Here is a 20,170-nt window from a genome sequence, read left to right on the forward strand (position 1 = left end):
AATGGCAAAAAGGTTAGCAATCACTGCCCTACACCATTTCTGACAAATGGCAGTCCAATCTCTTCTTCAAAATCTCAAGTGATGAAGCTTCCACAACTTCCGAAGGCAAAGCTGTTCCATTGGTTGATTGTTCTCACTGTCAGAAAATTTCTCCTTATTTCCAGGTTAAACCTCTCCTTATTTCAGTTTCCATCCATTATTCCTTGTCTGGCCTACAGGTGCTTTTGGAAAAAATATTGACCCCCTCCTCTCTGTGGCAGCCCCTCAAAATATTGGCACACTGCTATCATGTCTCCCCTGGTCCTTCCCTTCACAAAATGGCTTGGGTCAGTGTTGTCACATAACAACCCGGTGATGGTCCCATAGGTTGACTAACTATTTAAGTACTTTCCCAGAAGGGAAAGTGCTCGGCGGCCACGCTTTCCTATAACTCAGCCAATTTAAAGCCGCTCTGAGAACCATCTGCCACTCCGCGGCTGTGAGACCGGGGCGTCTCCTCCTCCCGGCTACCGGCGAGTTCTCTCGCCACAGGAGAAGCGCTCGCCAAGCTTTATGCCGCCTGCAGCTTCCGGCGCTCGAGCCTCTGAGAGGCTGCCGGGCGGGGTGACGCACGGGCAGAGATGCCCAATGAAAGAGGCGCGCCATGCCCGGGACCGATCCCAGGCGATGTATAAAGTGAGGCGCGCCGCCTTGCAAAGAAGGAGCCAGAAGGTGTGGAGCGCATAGCGAGAGTCCCTGTGGGGCGCCGGCGGCCTTTTTGTCCTCTTGCCCTGCTTGTCAGAGGGGGAAGAAGGAAGCCTTTTGGCCGCGGACAGCAGACACGGAGGTCGGCCGGTGCATTTAAACGCGATTTTTTTTTCAAGTTATCCGTTCCCACTTCGGCCACGGGACCCGCGCGACTGAGGCCAGACATTTCCTTTGACTCCAGGCTGGGCGCACGTGCTGCTGCCAGGAAACGCCCCTTCCCACGCCAACAAGCCTCTCACCCCTCCCTACTGCTCGAATAGTTTCTTGGGGAGTGGGTGACCGACCCCGCACCCCCAGCCCACTTTTAACTTCTAGCAAGGTCCGCCTCTGGTCTCTGCTCCTTTTCCAGCGTGCCCGGGAATCTCTTGCGGAGCACCGGCTCTCCAGGGCTGGGCGCACGCCTTGACCAAATGGAGAAAAGGAAGCCGCGGGCCGCGGCGGATCAGCCTCTGCGAACCGCCAGCTGCAATGGGTACGCGCTGGCAGAGAAGCAGCCGCCCCTTCAGCGGAGTCTCTCGGGAGAAGCGCCGTCCCGTAGCTGGAAGAGCGCGGCTGGCGGGCATCCCTTAGAGAGCTGGAAGGAAGAGCGGACCCGCAGCGAAGAGGACAACGAAATGAACTTGCCCGGCTTGGCCGCCGCTTACACCACCATCCTGCGTGCCTTGGGCGAGGACCCGCAGCGCCAGGGGCTGCTCAAGACGCCCTGGAGGGCGGCCACGGCCATGCAGTACTTCACCAAAGGCTATCAGGAGACCATTACAGGTGGGACGCGCGACCAGTAGTTTTTATAAGGCTGGAAAGCATTGAAATAGGGAAACTTCACAACAGTCCTGTGGGGTAGGCCAGTTCTTACAGATACCCGGGATGAGCTGGTGTTAACAGTGGGGTTCAAATGAATGATCACGGTTTCTGGAGCCCTGCTTACGTTTATGGTATACATAGTGTTCAGAAGTTTAACAACTTTACTTGTAAGGCAGCTAGCTAATGCCTACACTTTGTCTATGGGAGATAATGGATGTGAGAGAAGTGAGGATCAAAGTTTGGAGTAGACAAAGGCTGGTTGGAGGCTGGTGCACCCAGCTTCCTTCCAGTGAAATAGGGCGTGACTTAAAAGAAAAAGTATTCCTTTCAGTCTTAGAATGGCCTTACAACTTTTTTGTAGTTTTTTTTTACAAAGCTGAAAGAGGTGCCAGCAGGATGCTTTCGCCCAATTGCTTCATAAATGATAGTTAAAGGTGGTGGATTAAGAGCAGGCAGACAAACTAGAGTTTTCATCTTCTGAGAAGCCAGCTGAGTGATTTTGGGCTGGTCATTTGCTCTGAGTCCTAGACTGGAAAATTAAGAAATATCGGGATTTTCGCATAGCAAATCCCTTCTGAAAATCTTGCCAAGAAAACTGCATGGACCTACCCATGTAGTCACTTGGTGTCAATATTAACTCTTACCAACAACAAGGGTGGAGTTGTTACCAGCAGGATCTTTTCCCTCAATTGCATCATAAATAATAAGGCTGCCTCTGCTTTTCATAATCCTGACCAGCACAGCAGTACTGAAGGCCTGGGTTGCATCTTTGCCTTAGTCCAGATTGTGGTTTGCTTGTTTATGGCTTAGTACTGAAATATTTGGGTCCCTGTGATGTGCAAATCATTGTTCATGGGTTAACATGTTGCATAGGGAAGAAGGAATAGTATGTATATTTGCCACCTTGAGTTACTTATGAAGTAATAAAGATGGGATGAAAATATAATAAATAAACTATGCTTTGAATAGAATAGAATAAAAATTTTATTGCCCAAGTGTGATTGGACAAACAAGGAATTTGTCTTGGTGCATATGCTCTCAGTGTACATAAAATAAAAGATATGTTCATCAAGAATCATAAGTTACAACACTTAATTGCCAAATAAACATTAAACATGATTAAACAAAAACATGGCTTACTGCCTAGTACGAACATAGCCAAGGCATTTATAATACTGGATACTTTACAAAAATAGCATTAATGCTTTCAAATATAATGAGATGATAGAAGTCATGGTCCAGTACAACAGAAGGAATATCGGTTGTAGAAAAACATTCATTAGCATCTCCAATTACTCTAATTATTTCCCTTTCTCTCACATCACTTAGATTTAAATTTAGGTCTAGATTCAGATTTAGATCCTGCCTTTTCTGCAGGAATGGACAATGCCTGATGTATTCCTATTTTCTTCACACAAAAGCAACCTGATGAAGGTAGGTTGGGCCAATTCTTTCTCAACTCAGCCAGCCAGTGAGTTTCCATGACTGAGGGTCAACCTGAATCTGCATCACTTTGGTCTTAGGTCAATAGTTTAATCTCTCCACCACACTGTCTCCTTGAGAATGAAACAAAAATCCTCCTAGCTTAGCAAATACGACTTTTCATATTTAATGAACAGACTCTAGGTCTCAAACTCTTTTCTATATGACCAGAGGCAAGAAATTTATGTTCTGAGCTAAAATTTCTATCAGTCTAATAGTTACAATATATCCTGGCCCTAGGAAAAGGAATCCACCTGTCATCTATTCTAGTTTTTCTCAGCTTTGGCAACTTTATGATGTGTAGACTTCAACTCCCAGAATTCCTCAGCCAGCATACTGGCTGGGGAATTCTGGGAGTTGAAGTCCACACATCTTAAAGTTGCCAAGATTCAGAAACACTGATTTATTCTATTAGGTTGACAAGGTTAGGCTCCCTCTCCCGTAACCAACAGTTTTGAGGCAGAAACTTTAAAGGAAATTTCTCAACATGCTACTATAACTTTTGCCACTGATTAATTGCAGTGCATACTGGAAAATCACAAAGTCAAAGAATTTTTCCTTGGCTTTGTTATCTCTGTCTCAGTCATGTTCAAAATCCTTGTGGGAGAGTAGAGACACAACATTAACTCTACATAAAAGATTACAATTGATGTATCCATTTCAGGAATGATTGTCCTAGATCATATGTAGACTTTGTGGTACTGATTGATTTTTTTTTTGTATATGGTGTTTTTCCATAGAAAAGCATGACTGAGTATTTTTAACTCCCATGTAATTAGCATATCAATAAAACGAGAATGGGGTGGCCAGTTTCTGTCCAACAGTTCCTGTGATCAGAAGCTGTTGAAGAGATAAAAATGAGCAAGAAGTTTATGCAAAATTATAGAGCTTTACTAGGTTGAAATCATTTAGATCAGTGTTTCTCAACCTTGGAAGCTTGAAGATGGGTGGACTTCAACTCCCAGAATCCCCCAGCCAGCGCTGCTGGCTGGGGGATTCTGGAAGTTGAAGTCCACCCATCTTCAAGCTTCCAAGGTTGAGAAACACTGATTTAGATGAAACTTTTCCTGCTGTATCTTTATGTAGCAGACATCTTGCAATTGCTTTGTAGGAACAACGTGAAGACACGGTAGCTTTTCCCATTCTGCAGTCCAGGGTCACTGGACTACAGCCCCCATCACATTCATCCATTGAGATTTGGTTCACAGGAATTGTGGGAGTTGCAGTTCAACAGGCCTGGAAGGATGATTTCATTCCAACTTAACCTACATTTTCTTTAAAGTTCATATGCAGTAGCTGGTACAGTAGTGTGTCTTATGTAGCACTGCATTTTTGTGCAGCATTTTTATTCAAGCACTAGAGCAGGGGTATCAAACTCAAGGTCTGGGGACCGAATCTGGCCCGCATGGTGCTTAAATCCGGCCTGCAAGGCCATCCTGGAAACAGCAAAGGACCGGCCCGCAGTGCCTCGGCCCCTCCCAGGCTGATCAGGTGCTGATCTACAACCTAGTGGCGGCTGTTTTCGTCGGAAGAGTGCTGAGGAGACCGTCGAAGCCAAAAACAGAGCTCGTGAGGGGCACATGCGGCCCTCCTGAGCTCCATTTTCGCTTGCAGAGTGCTAGCAAAACAAACTTGCTTGCCCTCTGCTGCCTAGGGCACTGGACTGCCTGTGCTGCTGTCCAGGGGACCTCCATGTGGCCTGAGAGGGATGGCGAGGCTCCTCTGGAGGACAAGGGTTTGGCGCTCTCCTCCACTGGAGACAATGGATCCCCCCAGGCCCGCCTGGGCCACCACAGGTGCCCCCAACATGAGTGATGTCAATTTCACCATGCCCACCCAGCCCAATGAGGTCAAACACAACCCTGATGCAGCCCTCAATGAAATCGTGTTTGACATCCCTGCAATATAGCAATAATATGAAGATAAATATGGGAATCTATTGAAGTGGCTGACCATCATCAATTTAATAAAATAAATAAATAAATTGGCAATCCTGAGGCAGAATGAAGTGACTATGGCCATCACTTCCTTAGAGCCAATATTCCCATGTGATACCTTCATGTGTATATAATCAACTGTCATCCCAGCCAGAATAAGGAAAATAGGAATAATAATCTGGTGGATATCCATTTAGGAAAGATTTGCTAAAGTCAGGAAAATTTTAAAAAGCCAAATGAAAAATGATCTTAATTGCAATTTTCTCATTTTTTTATTATGCAGTTTTCTGAATTTCATGGGATAGCAGACAGGGAATCATACTGATATCATATTCCATTTGTAATTTTTTTATATAATTGTGTCTTTTTTCCTTACTGAAAAAGAATATAGTTAACAAGGCAAAAGTGGGAAGCCTATGAAATATGAGGTAGCATTTTCATATTTGGGCTGAAAATACTGGAATGATATCCAGATGACAGCAAAGAGTTAGTCTTCTGGATCTCTTTGCCTCTAAACAGTGATTATAAAGTTTTTTGTAGAACAGGTTTAGTAGCCGTAACATCAATTGCCATCTCTCTAAAAAGAGCTTACTCAGCTCTTTTGTGAGAATTGTGTTTCTCTTGAGTTAAGTGAACAATGGATTAATGTTTTCTAGACGAAAAGCCAATATGAACATAGCACAACTATGCCAATGACTCATGAGATCTTGCTACTTGAATGATTATGTACATCAAATTATCAACCACATAGATAGACCTGACCATTTAAGATTTCCAATGATGCACCATTGTGATCAAGTCAATATACCGGTATCTAACAGCTGATCATCCTCTTCTTCTCTTTTCTTCCACCTTTCTCACCATTATGGACCTCTCAATGGAGCTAAGTCTTCACTCAATGTATCCAAAATATGATTGTTTGAGCCTGGTCATTTGTGTCCCAAGTGAGAACTCTGGATTGATTTATCCTATAAACCGTTTTGCTTTGTTTTGCTGTCTACCAAGAGTCTTCTTCCAACACCAAGGCTCAGAAGAGACAGTACTCTGTCCCTTTTCTTCAAAGTCTAACTTATCTGACGTGTCTCTCTGCCAATTTACTGTACTTCTCTGAAGGGAAGATGACCTGCAGTTATTAAACCCCTCCAATAAAATTTAACAAAATACAATTTAAAAAATTGTGCAATATGTTGCTTCCCTACCCTAACCCAATTCTAATTTAAACTAATCCTGAAGAATCTTTTTCCACCCCTACATGTCCATGCCCAATATAAATCATAACAAAATTGCTAGATCTAAGGGGAAAAAGAAAGCATTAAATTATATTCATGCTAGCAATAGCATTTAGACTTATATACCGCTTCACAGTGCTTTACAGTCCTCTCTAGATGGTTTACAGCCTACTACAAAACTATGAATAAAACCTAGCCAATAAGAAATACATTAATCAACCATATTGAAGAGAATTAGTCAGACTTTTCCTTCCATTGATATGAAACAAGTAAGAAAAGTAAGCAAATCTTATAATTTCATGATTTAATTTTGGGTTCAAGGTAAAGCCATTTTTTGAGTGACAGTCCATATACAATAAATCCAGAGTTCTTTATACATCATTAAATTCCACATTTTTGATAATATATGTCCACATGATGTTATATCTTTCAACCTTATTTCTTTTTCCAATTTCATATTGACTTACGTGCATGTATTACTCCAAAACAGGACAACTATTTCCAAAACATGCATCCATATCTCCTCCACCATTTACATTTCCAACATACTGAAGTTGTCAGCCAGCCTTTAAAAATCCTTTGAGGCGTTCAACATAATTTTAAAAACCCAATATTTTGTTGTGTTAAATGCATTTTAAGACCAGAGACACATATTTAACATTTTAAAAACCTTTCCACATTGTTTTGCTAAAATAGGATATTCCAGCTCTTTGCATACTTGTCAGGTTTCCGGAAGATGCCCTAATTAAATTGACAATACTTCTAATACATTGCATACAAATATATGATCAAAATATATTTGAACTGTATACATATATCATTCAGTTATTTTAGGAAGAATGTGTGACATACTTGCATTTCATATATGCATGAGTGTATATGTTATGTGTATGTATTTCTCTCGTCCTCCCAAAATTGATAGAGCTAGGAAACAAAAATGATTTGAACTGAATGAATACAATAATTGTTCCATAATAATTACCTGTATAATAAAGTGTCTCATTTATAGAAGTAATTGAGCTCCTCTCTATTAATACACCGAACATTTTTTAAACACACACACATTTTCCACTGAGGAAAAATTCTAGGAAGGAGGTAGAACATGCGGAAAGAGTAGATGTTCTCTGGGTAGAGATGATAAAGTATATAATGAACCTGGATGGAGATGAGGTTTAGGGAACAGGCAGCTAGACAGAGCTTGCTGGCTGAGTTCACAAAACACACCACATAAGTTAATATTAGGTTTCCCCAACATACTGAACAATAAGTTCACATTAGCTGATTCTAGTGGTGTGAATCTAGCAGCTAAACAGCTTCAGGCAAGTCTACTTCAATCTCAGTCTGTATCAATTGTATTAACTTACCCTGTAGTGTTATTGCAATATTATAACTGGCCATCAAGGGAAATACTTTGAACACTGAAAAGCACTATACAACGGTTAAGCTTTATTAACTCCAAATCTTTTCTGAACATGATAAAATGTCATCAACCTCAGTACAAACCTTTGTGTTGCCCTTTCACTTAACTTCCATCAATTGTGACAACAACCTTCTTCCCTGGGTCCCATGTCTATTTCTGAAGAGGTGATTATTAAATCCAAAGTGGGCCTTGTAGCAGTCCAAGAGTGCAAAGTGGTCATGTTTGTTCTTGAAACTCAAGAGGACGGCAAGAGAGATGCGTTTGCAAGCATTTTCCATCTTCAGATTGCAAATTCAGAGAAGTGCAGGCTGGGGTTTACCATGCTCTAGTTAGAAAATTGCAAAATCATCACCACAGTCAGCCAAGGATCCTTTTCTTTTAAGTTTTTTTTTAAAGTTCATGCTGAGAGTTGGTTTATTATATTAAATTGGCATCTTATCCAGCAGTTTTCTCCCATGAGCATCCAACTAATCTCTTAAAATGGGGACTTTTCAAAGCTCTGCCTAGCTCCTCCATTGAGCTGTTGTCTCTTCAGAAAAATTACTAGTGATCTACTAAGCTGAGCAACTCTGTGTCAGCCTTCCAAGTAATCCACCCATTGAAAGCAGAACTCCGAGGCAGGTAGATTCCTCAAGGAACGATTTATTGGATACATCATATTGGCACAACTGGTGAAGACCAACTCTGAAAGTTCCCACGGTTTTCACCAGATTAAAAAGTGAAAGTTTCCCCTTCCCCCAAGTCATCAGTCACATTGTCCAATAGAAGTGCTGGCCGGTTGCTTGGTTACTCCACTCCTCCTCTCCCCAGCCACCTGTTGGAATGACCTTGGTTCTCACAGGAAAACTTTTTCTTTTGATTACAACCCCCGCCCCGAGCTATCTATCTATCTCCCCGCTCCCTGTATCTTCCTTTTCCTTGTGGCAACCTTGAAGCCTCAAAGATGGCCTCAGCCAGGTTCGCTTCAGAGTTGACACTCTGCCTGGCCTTCTACCCACTCTCGGATATGTCACTGATCTTTGCCCTCTGTATCTGCTACCTTCAGAACTTTCTAAATCTAAAGCATCTACGGGCTACAGGCATTGTATGAGTGGCAGGCTGTTTTCAGTATAGTACATTGCTTTATAAACTTTGCAAGGCTGCCTATTGTCTCTTGTTTAATGGCTGTTCTTGTGTTAAATGTTTTGCATAGTTTTAAAATTGCTTGATCTGAATCCATTTTAAAAGTGGCAAAATTTAGCTAAGGTTCCACCCCTCTCCTGCTTTCAGTCTGAATTTTCCTTGGTAACATAGTATGCGTTAAATTATACCCTTTTTTTCCACTGCTGTTGGTGACGAAATTACTAGATATTTTCCAAACAATTGATTCCACTTGGGCGAGAAGAGACAATGTGTGTTTGCAGACCTTGTTAGTGTTGGAAAATTACTGTGGGTAATTTCCGATTTAGTTTCCACCCAGCACATTCCCAGTCACATACCCTGCATCCGGATTAGAGCAAACAAGCAGAGCCATTCCATTCAGTCAGCAAGAATATTGGTTGGTTTGTATTTATTAAACAGCAATAAACATTTTAAAAATCCCCAGTGAATTGATAAAATGAGATGAAAAGCAAGCAAAGGCAGACATGAAAAATGGACAATAATTTACATTCTTTACTTCTACCAAAATGCACAAAACTTTCTAGAAAGGCTGTGTAATTAGCAGGAAAAACTCAAAGGGAGTGGCTTTAAGTTATTCCAGCCTTAACCCTTTTATGTACATAACAGTAACACAATAGAGATGGAAAGTAGGATACCAGGTGATCCTTCCTCCATTCTGCATCATTAAGAATGGCAGGGATATATCTGATAATTAGAGATTGTGATTACAGAGCCAAATTTTGTTGCTCTCTATTTGTCACTCTTAGAAATACTGTTTTCACAGGTGCAGCAACTTGGACCTGTTATCACTTATAGTATTTTGTTTTATTTAATTTCCATGTTTATTCAATTGCAATGAAAAGATAATTTTGCTACCAAGTCACTTATTGTTAAGTTGGGTGAATGAGGACACAGCAAGCCAGGCAGTGAGTGACAACAGCTCTTTAATGTAGGGTGAGAACCCAGCAACTGACCTGGGGAAACAGCTCCCCTTATATACCTTGCAGCTGTGGTGGTCAGCCAATCAGCTGATGACTAGTTAATTCAAACTTCCCGCCGAAACCTATATACATAACACTTAAAATCCTATGTTATCTCTGAAAATTTTGTATTCCAAAAACCGCTTCTTTTTGAAACTGCATCCCTTATTTTTGGAATTTAGAATTTTATATTTTTCATATAAATAGTAAGCACTCTTCTGGATGTTAGAATACTGTGGAAAATTTAAGATGTTAATGCCTTAGTAAATGTTCTCTGCCATTATGAACAGGCAGGAAATTGACAGGTGAGACTCTGGTACCGTAGGAAAGGTGCATAGAAGTATTTTATTTGAAGTGATAACTCAGAAATATTGCCAATTTAATTCAACTTCTTGATGGATGCACATTTTTTTTCCTTGGGAGCTGCTGGGTGAAATACCAATGAAAATATAACTTGCCATTGAGGAATATATTAATAAATCTTTATCCCATCTTTCATTCATATTTAGAGATTCAGGGCTATTTACATGTTCGCTCACTTCCCCCTAAGTTCTGTTGTCATTGTAACAGTATTGTAAAGTAGGTGAATGTGAAAATATATTGGCTGTGCCTGTGATACAATATTTTGCATTAGCACAATAGCCAACTATTGTATCTTAAAGAGGAGTTAATACTATACAACATGAAACTAGGGTGCAGTTATCCATAAGAAAACCTGACTTGCATTAATATGTAATATAAGTTGGAGAGTGCAGAGTTTAGTTACAGCAATCTCGAGTTTGGCTTAAGGTTCTTGAACTACAGTTGGTTCAGAGATCTCTTCTTTCCATTGCAGCTTTCCTCAATTTGGTCCTTGTAAATTGCAATTTTCAGAGTTGTCAACCATGCTGGTAGGGATTTTTGTACTCTCAGTATACTTAGGGACTATTGCTTTGGAGAAGATTACATGGTTTAGATCTTAAATTGTTTGCTAAACTGTTTTTATCTACTGGAGGGAAATACCAAATTGGTCAAGACAACACACAGGCAAAATCCTAACCTTTGCTCAACAGCCTTGCCCTACACCAACTTCATAAAGCAGAAAGCAGATTTACTTTAAGTTGCATTTACCCCCAGATCTTCCAAAGTTTAGAAATATGGGATAACTCCTAAAATTTTCAGCAATGGCCATGCTTGATTTGAGTGCTGAAATCCACAATCTGAAGGTTCCTCTAGGGTGGGAAAAGCTCCTTGAAAAAGCAGTTGGGTTGGATTCGCACCGAGTAGACTTGATTCAAGTGGGGTTGAATAGCTTTGGTTCAGCCTGTTGTGGGGACCCAAACTTTTTTTTTCATATTGTGTGAAATATGAATAATCAGATTAAGCCATAATGTTTTTTGGGCATGCCCTACTATATGAACACAACTGCATTTTGTTAATTTGTAATTGCCTGTTGAGTGAAAACCAAACCAATTTGGATTCTCTTTGGATGAATTCTCTTCCCACAAGCTAGTGGTGAAATTCAATTTTTTTTACTACCGGTTCTGTGGGTATGGCTTGGTGGGTGTGATGTGGCTTGGTGGGGGGGCTTGGTTGGCATGGTGTGGCTTGGTGGGCGTGGCTTGGTGGGTGTGGCAGGGGAAGGATACTGCAAAATCTCCATTCCCACCCCACGCTGGGGCCAGCCAGCTGTAGTATTTGCCGGTTCTCCAAACTACTCAAAATTTCCTCTACCGGTTCTCCAGAATCTGTCAGAACCTGCTGGATTTCACCCCTGCCACAAGCCCTCTTTGGCATACTAAGTACATCTCTTACTTCTAAACTTTAAGCAGAGACAGTAAAAAGCAGTACAGTCTTCTTAAAAAGTGTACTAATAGTGACAACAAAGCAGGTACAATACAAGCGAATGGCTATTGCAGCTTTAACCTTAGGCCCTATGTACATAACACAGAGAAATAAGGACTAGAGATGGACAGTAGGATACCAGGCAAACCTTCCTCTGTTCTCCTCCAGTAAAGAAGCCATTTGGTAGATATGGATGATGTGTTATCCAATGATAAGAAAGAAAGAATTGAGCTGTTATCAACTGTCCAGCAGTTGGTGCCTAAAGTGATAATCTTAGTCTGTTAATTGGTGGGGACTGACTCTGACAGTCAAGAGTTTTGTGGCACTTTAAAGACTAGTAATTTTAGTTCCTGAGCATTGAAATAAATTTGGTAACCTTTAATATACTACAGGTCTCTCTGTTCTTTAAAAAGTTCATGATTCTGTTTATTCTAGGAATGAAGTAAATTCTCAGTTGCTCAGAGACCATTAAATATATCTTCTGTATTTTGTTGACCTGCCTTTTGAGTATCAAATCAACGATGCTTCTGAGAGGTTACCCAAATGACATTAAAGCCATGCAAATAGTTTCTATAGCAACAGGTTCCCTTATCTCTGACGCAGTCTGTGTTCCCCTTCATTTATTTTTATCTTTTCTCTCTTTCTTTCTTGCTGTGCTCCTTGCTTTTATCCAGCATCACTTCCCTTGACTACAGGTAATCATGTTCCACCTTCAGCATCTTCTAAACCTTTCAACTCAAAAAGGACAGACACCTGATATGATTACCAGGTGTGGAGATTCCACATCCGTTTAGTTATGGGTTAAAAGAGATTGTGTCCATACAAAGATTTAAACTTGGATTAAACACTCATCCAAGGACTTGTGTCTCTTCAAACAAGTTTTTTTGTGGTTTAGGAGCAATCCATTGGCCTAGATGTGACACCTATTTTGTCATATATGCAAATTCTTCTCCTTATCTATCAGACTTAGACATATGCATGAGTAAATCTCCTGTGAAATAAATTATAAAGTTGGATTGTAAAATAAATTGCAAATGTAGCAATTAAAGGCAAAAGACTGAATCTGCGATAATTTGGTCAATCTTAAATTTATGTAAGATGAGGCCAATTTTCTTTAATGACAGCAGCAACAATATACAAAATAGTCGTCTTCCTAGACTAACATCTGTTCAGATCATATTGGTAGAAATGGCAAAAGAAAATTAAGTAATCATATAGAGACACAAATCTTGTTGAAGGAAAGTTAGCTTAATTCTGCAAAATAAATCCTGCCCTGCCAACAACTTTCTTTTTTTTCTTTTTTTTGAAATGTCAGCTGGCACCTGGATGGAGGAGATCCCATCAATCATATAGACTTGGATTTTCTGTTCATTAAGTTCTTCCTCAAGGATCTTGAGTAAATATAATAGTTATGGGTTGAGAAAGTATATGTCTCTCTATGAATTGCAATCTAGTTAAAATAGAAAGCAATGCATAAATGGGCAATTTTATGGGAAATATGAAGTGAATTGCCTAAAAGCTGTGTACTTGGACCAGTGCTTTTTAATTTGTTCATACAGGTTCTTTAGGGATAAGCAGTAAGCTAGGAATTATTGTTCATAATACTAGGAAGGTGATGATGTAGTTACAACAGGGCATTTTTGTGTTGAGGATTATTAGGAAAGGAATTGAAAATAAAAATGCCAACACTGTAATACCCCTTTGTAAGTTTGAGAAGGTGCATTTGGAGTGCTATGTACAGTTCTGTTCACAGATTTGAAAAAGAATATGGAATAAGTGAAGAAGAGCACCTCAAAGGATTGAAGGATTGAAACACCTTGTAAAAAAGGTGGAATGTCTGTAATTCTTTAGCTTGGAAAATGACAATGGAGAGAAATTTTTCTTCCTCCCTTAAATCAAAGGACCAGGGGTTCTTTGAGGCTCTCCAAAGGAGACCAAACAAACTCATCTTATTACTATGGGATTTATTACCAAAAGATGTGGAGATGGTTTCTAGTTTGGAGGGCTTTGAAATGAGAGTGGATAAATTCATGGAAGACTGATTCATCTGGAGTTTTAATTCTTTGATTCAATTTTATTTTGATGTTGGGGACAGAATAATGGGACAAAGATATGTCTCAGTCTCCTCCTTCAGCACACCAGAAGCATCTGCATGGCCATTGTGAAAAATAAATTGTTGGACTGGTCTTGTCCTGGCCAGCAGTGCTATATTTTTATGTTTTCTCTCACAAAAACTACTACATGAGGTAGGCTGGAGAGAGAATGACTAGCTCAAAGATACCTAGAGAAGTTTGCAAGTAAGTAGGGAGTTGATATGATCTCCTTAGTGCAGGGCTGTCAAACTCATGGCCCGCGGGCAGGATGCGTCATTTAATGGCCATGCCCACGTATAGTTTAACGAAGGGGGAAAAGTCGCGATACATCCTGTAACGCTACTGTGACACTGCAAGTTTGACACCCCTGCTTTAGAACAAGCTCATCATGAATATCTTAACTATGCCACACAGCCAGGATCCTATATCATTTTTTGAAGTGGCAAATGCTGACATTTAGATCAACAGATCAAATATTCTGGGTGATTTGAAATATTTTTACTGGCTTTTTTTAACAATATACAGTAGATGAATGTCAGCTTTTTTAAAAATTTGGTATAGAGACTCATAGCAATAGTTAGTGGAACTTATTCTGTTGACCTCTACTCAGAAGTGTAAAGCTAATTGAATTCAGTGGGATTAATGCTCAGGAAAGTGTTGTATAGTTGTAGCATCTGTGATCCAATACATCAGCCTTCCCCCTACCAGATGCTGCATATGTGGTGAACGTCAGCTTCCATAATTATCCAGCCAACATAGACAAGAAAACTGCCTGGATGTAATCAATCAGGAGTCAAACTTGATTTAAAGGGGTGTTTACTATTTAGGGGCAAAATGTTTTATTACCTAAAACCTATGCAACTTTTCCATACAGCCTCATTCTTGAAACAAAGCTTTTGGCACACCTAATGTGTCCATTGCATTAACAGTGTTGTCCTTTCCTCATAGTTGAAAAAGGCATTTACAAAAATCAAGAAATATGACATTGCTGTGGTGAATACAGATTGCATTATTCTGGGAAGCAAATCTAAAAATTAGTAGAGCTGCTTGGTGGGTTGAGTGAGCTAATCCAGATAATTCCTCCATGCACTTGCTATTGGAATAATAGATTCATATCCTGAACTAGATTTTTTTTTATCCCGAGAAACCAGATTATTGCTGGGTTGCATGTAACCCATGACTTGAATGGCATCTCTCCTGAGATTAGTGGTTGCCTCACATTCTATTGCCTGGGCTGAATTTAGGAGGAGAACTTGTTAATACGTAGAGATTTTGGTGGAGGCAAATGACTTATTGGAAGGGAAGGGCTGAAAAACTCAACTGAGTCACAGCTGCTCTTTTGAGCCTTTTTGTTGGAACAATATTTTATCTTTCCTCTCCCCTCTGCCCTCATCCCTTGTTTACATGCCTGGCTTCCTTAAGACCTTGCCAGTGATGGACAGTACGTAACAAAACAGTTGTGTGCCTCTAAACTCTGGTTGTCAGGGATACCTGCGTCTGTCTAGCAGCACACAGGAAATTAAAACCACCCCTGATAGCATATCTCGCCTGGCCTAAAGGGCAGTTCATTGGTATATGTGTCTGTGTTCATAACTGGAAGGGATATATCTCAGCAGAAGCCAGAAAAGGAAAAGTGGCTGGCATGGATGTTGATTTTGTATATATTAGCTTTTTGGTCACCTGAAGATGAGAAGGAAACTTTTCATGGCATCAAATCCCTTGCCTTTATTCAGATCAATTCTTAAAAATATCTAGAAGTGTGAAAAAATGTAACATGAGGTTAAGTTACACTTTTATTTATAGCCTATCTTTCTATTCCCTTTTCTTTTTTATCCCAACTGCTTTGGATGAATAAACTGGTAATATAATAAATTATAGGAAATATTTTATGCTATGACTACCATATTAACTAGGTTTCCAGGTTGCTGTTGTATAAGTTTCCATAATATATGGAAAGGTTATGATTGTTCAAATTTTTAATAGAGGAGAATGGATACAGAGATATCTTTACATTATAGTCAACAAGATCCTTGCAAAGTTGAGTTCCAAACTTGACGATCCATGTCTTAAGTCTGGGTTCACATACTAAGCCATTAAGTTATTAGTTTGGACCAGGTGAATTTCATATGAACTCGATAATGTAACCTTAAAATGTGATTAACTGTGGTTTTCTTTGCACATGGTTTGACTAACTCCAGGGCCAGTTTGGCTACTATAAATTAAGTCTAGACATTTTAGAATTTGGGAAAAAAAGCTGCAGGTTCAAAGAGTAAATCCTATGCCAGTTGGAAAAATATTTCTGCTACAGAATTACTGATGCATAAGATATGTATCTTCATAAGTCTTGCTTTTAAAAACAAATATAAATATAAAATGTTGGTTCTCAGTTATGTAACATTGTAATTTGGATGATGAATTTGCACTTTCTGTTTTTAATTTTGTTCATTTTCCATGTATAATGTACACCTCTTTGAAATCCATGTTTGGATAATGGTATAGCCTCCACATTCAAATAAAACAACGTAGAAGGAAAATGACAAGTAATAGTTGCATTGTATATACCTCTCTTGATTTCAGATGTACTCAATGATGCCATATTTGATGAAGACCATGATGAGATGGTGATTGTGAAGGATATTGATATGTTTTCAATGTGTGAACATCACCTGGTTCCATTTATTGGAAAGGTAAACTTTTGATTTCCTTTTCTCTGCTATAAAGTAGAATCAATAGGCCAATCATTGTTAAATGCTTGATTTGCAAAACTATGCAAATCATCAACTTTTGCAAATCATAAAAAATGTGTTTAAAGGAAATACATGTTGCATACAGAGCAATCAAGCCAGATGTTAGGACCATTAAACAAGGTATAAAATGTAAGGTGGGCAAAAGATGCCCAACTGTTAACATCACAAGGTAGTGTTTCAAAGTGCAGCTTTTGGGGAGTTGTGAATAGGAAACCCAGTCCATAATTTATTTGTTGCTATTTAATTTTTAAATATGTTTCATTTATACTTATATGAAATAAATATCTTTATTTCATAAAGGAGCAGGTGTTCATGGCATTTAGTGCATCATCTCTCCAAATACCCTAATCAGTTGTCAAAGCTCTGTACCTTGACTGAGGTGACGTCAAAGGATTATTTACTACTCCATTCAGGCAGCAAAATGTTTTAAGCATATATGCTACCCAGTTTAATAAATAGAGAGTCCACTTATAACCATGAATGGATATGTAATAGATACGTCCATTTATTGTGTCTGGGTTTTTGTGTAATAAGTGCAGATTGAGTGTTTTGTCTTTTGGTCATTTTGATTGTATCCTGTGACTCAAAGAAGGGGGAGGCACAGCTGTTGGGAACAAAGGCTGAATGAATTAGTTAAAAAATTGATGTCACTTTGTTTGCTCCTTTAGAACAGTCATTTTATAGATCATTACTCAGTGCTAAGAGCTACACTCATCTTCGCTTTATCTCGATATCTGCTCTTCTCATTCAACTTCGCATTTAACTAACTGCCTGCCTGCCTATTCAGTGGAAGTGGGAAGATTTAGCAATGATGGGTGTCTTGTGTTCTTTCAACAAGTAAAAATAAAGTAGAATCAGATCTGGAAGAATCACATTGTGTTGTGGCAATTCCAATCATATTTACTTTCTTAATAAAGAAAACTATGTTGGCCATAAAAAAATAATTCCAAAGTGATAGAACGATACTTTTATTGAGCTGATTGAAATGGGAATGAGAGCTGCATGTGGCAGGAATAATTTAAACTGGATGGATTTTTTATTTTTTCAAATTTTGGCTTGCATGTTCCTAGCAAAACCAGCCCATAATCATTTACAATTTCAATTTGTCTAAAATACTTTCAGTTAAAATAAGCAAACATATGAATCATGTAGCAAAGTAAACGTTACAATAAAACTTTACATCATGATATTAAAGCAGCTTTTAGTACATGATGTAATGTGTGCTTAAGCAAGTAAATACCTGCTTATGAAAGTAAGTTTTCAGGTTGTATTTCAAAGACATCAGAAGTTATGAAAGACTAAACAATGGGGAGAGAATTCATTAGCATTGGATCTGGTACAACTCAGGTCTTGGTCTTAGATGATTCCAGCTCACCCTTAGTGGATGAGTACAGCTCCCAGTTAGTGACATGGGAAATGTTAAAAGAAGTATTTTGAAACTGAGCCAGGGTGATTTTATTTTCTTCTAGGGAGAGACACACGATAGAAGCCAGGCCACCAGGCATGCTGCTGCTGATGAAATGTGTTCAATGATGCCATTGTGCAAATGCTGATCTGATATATTTGTGACCATTAGTTGTTTGATTACAAATAATTACTCTCTGAACTTGGTTGGAGTTTTTTTCAGAGGTTTCATTACCAAACTAGGTAACATCATCAGAGCTAGTAGCGAGTGTGATTTGCTCTTATTTTATATACTAGTAGCTGCTCTAGTATATAAAATGAAAGCAAACCCCCACTTCCTTCTAACACTGATTGCTTGGTATGGTAATAAAGCATCTGCATGAAAACAACCTATCTCAGAGAGGACCAAGGATCCTGAAGTTCAAATCTGAGCTACAAATATTCTCTTCTGTTGATTAGATAAGTTGCAGCATTTCCATGGGATCATTATGCATCTATTGTCATTTGCTGCTTCTTCCCACCCATCTTGATACTTACGATGGCACTGCCTAACTTCCAAGTATCCTTCTGAAGTATATTTCACACAAAAGTGCATTACAGTAATGTAAACTATTCAGGAGGTAATCAGAGCTTGGATTATAGAGGCCTATTAAAGTGGGGGGGGGGAAAGCTGATAAATGAAATGCCTCTCACCACCACACTTACCTGAGCACTGAAAGGAAATGTAGGGTTGACAAGCAGCCCAATCGTGTGCCTGGTCTTTTAGGGGGACTGCAACCCTATCCAGGACAGCCAAAAATCCTTGTGATTGGCCACCATCAACACTGGCCAGCAATCCTTAAAAAGTAAGTTCAGTGACTTAGTTAAGAGGTGTGTTTGTATAACAAAATAAGAACAGATAGTGCCATAAATGAATGGGTGCTGAATGAACATGGATTGAATACAAAAGTAGTGACAAATACAAAAGCATATTGAATGAATTTGATCACAAAATAGATATATATAAAAAAGTGAATTTGCTGAGAGGAAAGAAAAGACTGTAGTTGGATGGAGCTGATGAGAACCTGACTAAGAGCAAAGTGAGAAATTTAAAGAACAAAAGGAAATATTAGTAGTCCTTGCTTAACAATAGTAATTCGGACCAGCAACTCCACACTTAAGTGAAAAAGTTGTTAAGCGCAAGCCATAACTATAAGTCTCCTTGTTCAGCACTAACATAACCTCAAACAGTTGTTGAATGAGTGGTCGCTGAACGAGGATTACCTGTATATGAACGTGGATATGGAGTATGATGGAAACAAGGATGTTTTGTGAGTCTGGAAGTATGAGGCTAGAGGTGTAGTGAATGATGCTGATTTCTTTTTCTTCTTCCTTTAGCTTCTTTTTCTTAACAATTTCTTAATCTTTTTTCTGTAATTTGCATAATGTTGTTTACCACTAAAAGTATTAGATCAGCATATATTTATATATGTATACAGGAGATGTTGTGGAATGCAAGCTTTAGAATTTCAACTAATCTTTGTCAGAGAAGCTGGCTAGAAAAAAGGAAGAGGGAAGGAAAAATGTGTGAGCGGGGGGGGGTTGGACTAGATGACCTCCAGGGTCCCTTCCAACTCTGTTATTGTTACTGTAACTGATGTCAGACTCAAGTCTATTATTTTTAGACTTGAGAGTATTATAGAGTACATTATTAGAAGGGAGTCCTTTCAAACATGCAAACTGAATCTTATCTGGTGCAGAATAATGTTATGTGCTATGTTATGTTATATACTATGTTATATAAGATGTCATGTTATTGTTATGTCATGTTTTATGTTATGTTATACCATGCTAGGGGCTGTCGTAAAATTTCCTGAACAGAAGAAATACCAATAAATGTATTGCTTCTATGCGTTTTGGATATACTGATGTGTTCCTTTTAATTTAATTCAGGTTTTAAAAAGTTTACAGGTTCAGTTATTTATAAAGACATGAAGCTTCAGGAAGTTGACAAAAGAGAAACAAGGGTGGATTGAAATCAAACTCCAACTTGCTTGTTGGACTCTATAGGCTTTTAGTGAATGAATAGAACATGCTGGGGTCAAGGCTATCTAACATTCACAGCAAACCTTCAAAGCACAATGTTCACCTATCTTTAGCAAGGGCCCTGTCAGTTTCCTTCTTGCTTCAATCACATTGCACCCAGCCTGGATTTCTATCCTAACAGTTTCTGACATTTCATTTCAAAGCCCTTTGTGTAATACTCCTGGCGGCACACCTTGCGGGCAGAGATCTCTGTATTAAATTTGATCATCACAGACATAAGCTTTGACTTCTTCTGGGTCACAAGAGACCCATTTGAAAATGCCCTTGGCCTATTGCAGCAC

The 20,170-nt window shown here is 39.2% G+C and overlaps 1 protein-coding gene across 1 annotated transcript in view; it reads left to right on the forward strand.

Annotated features, from left to right (window-relative positions):
• Positions 1-755: 755 nt before the first annotated feature.
• The window catches only part of GCH1 (GTP cyclohydrolase 1), a 39,740-nt gene continuing 20,325 nt past the window's right edge, over positions 756-20,170 (forward strand). The window contains exons 1-2 of the mRNA XM_070942823.1: positions 756-1,509; positions 16,231-16,340. Of these exons, the coding sequence (XP_070798924.1) occupies positions 1,158-1,509; positions 16,231-16,340 (462 nt within the window). The 5' untranslated portion in view covers positions 756-1,157. The remainder of the gene's footprint in view (positions 1,510-16,230; positions 16,341-20,170) is intronic.

The sequence above is a fragment of the Pituophis catenifer genome, unplaced genomic scaffold, assembly GCF_029215685.1.
Source record: "Pituophis catenifer annectens isolate HBS135680 unplaced genomic scaffold, rPitCat1.0.hap2 SCAF_1, whole genome shotgun sequence".
Classification (NCBI taxonomy): Eukaryota; Metazoa; Chordata; class Lepidosauria; order Squamata; family Colubridae; genus Pituophis; species Pituophis catenifer.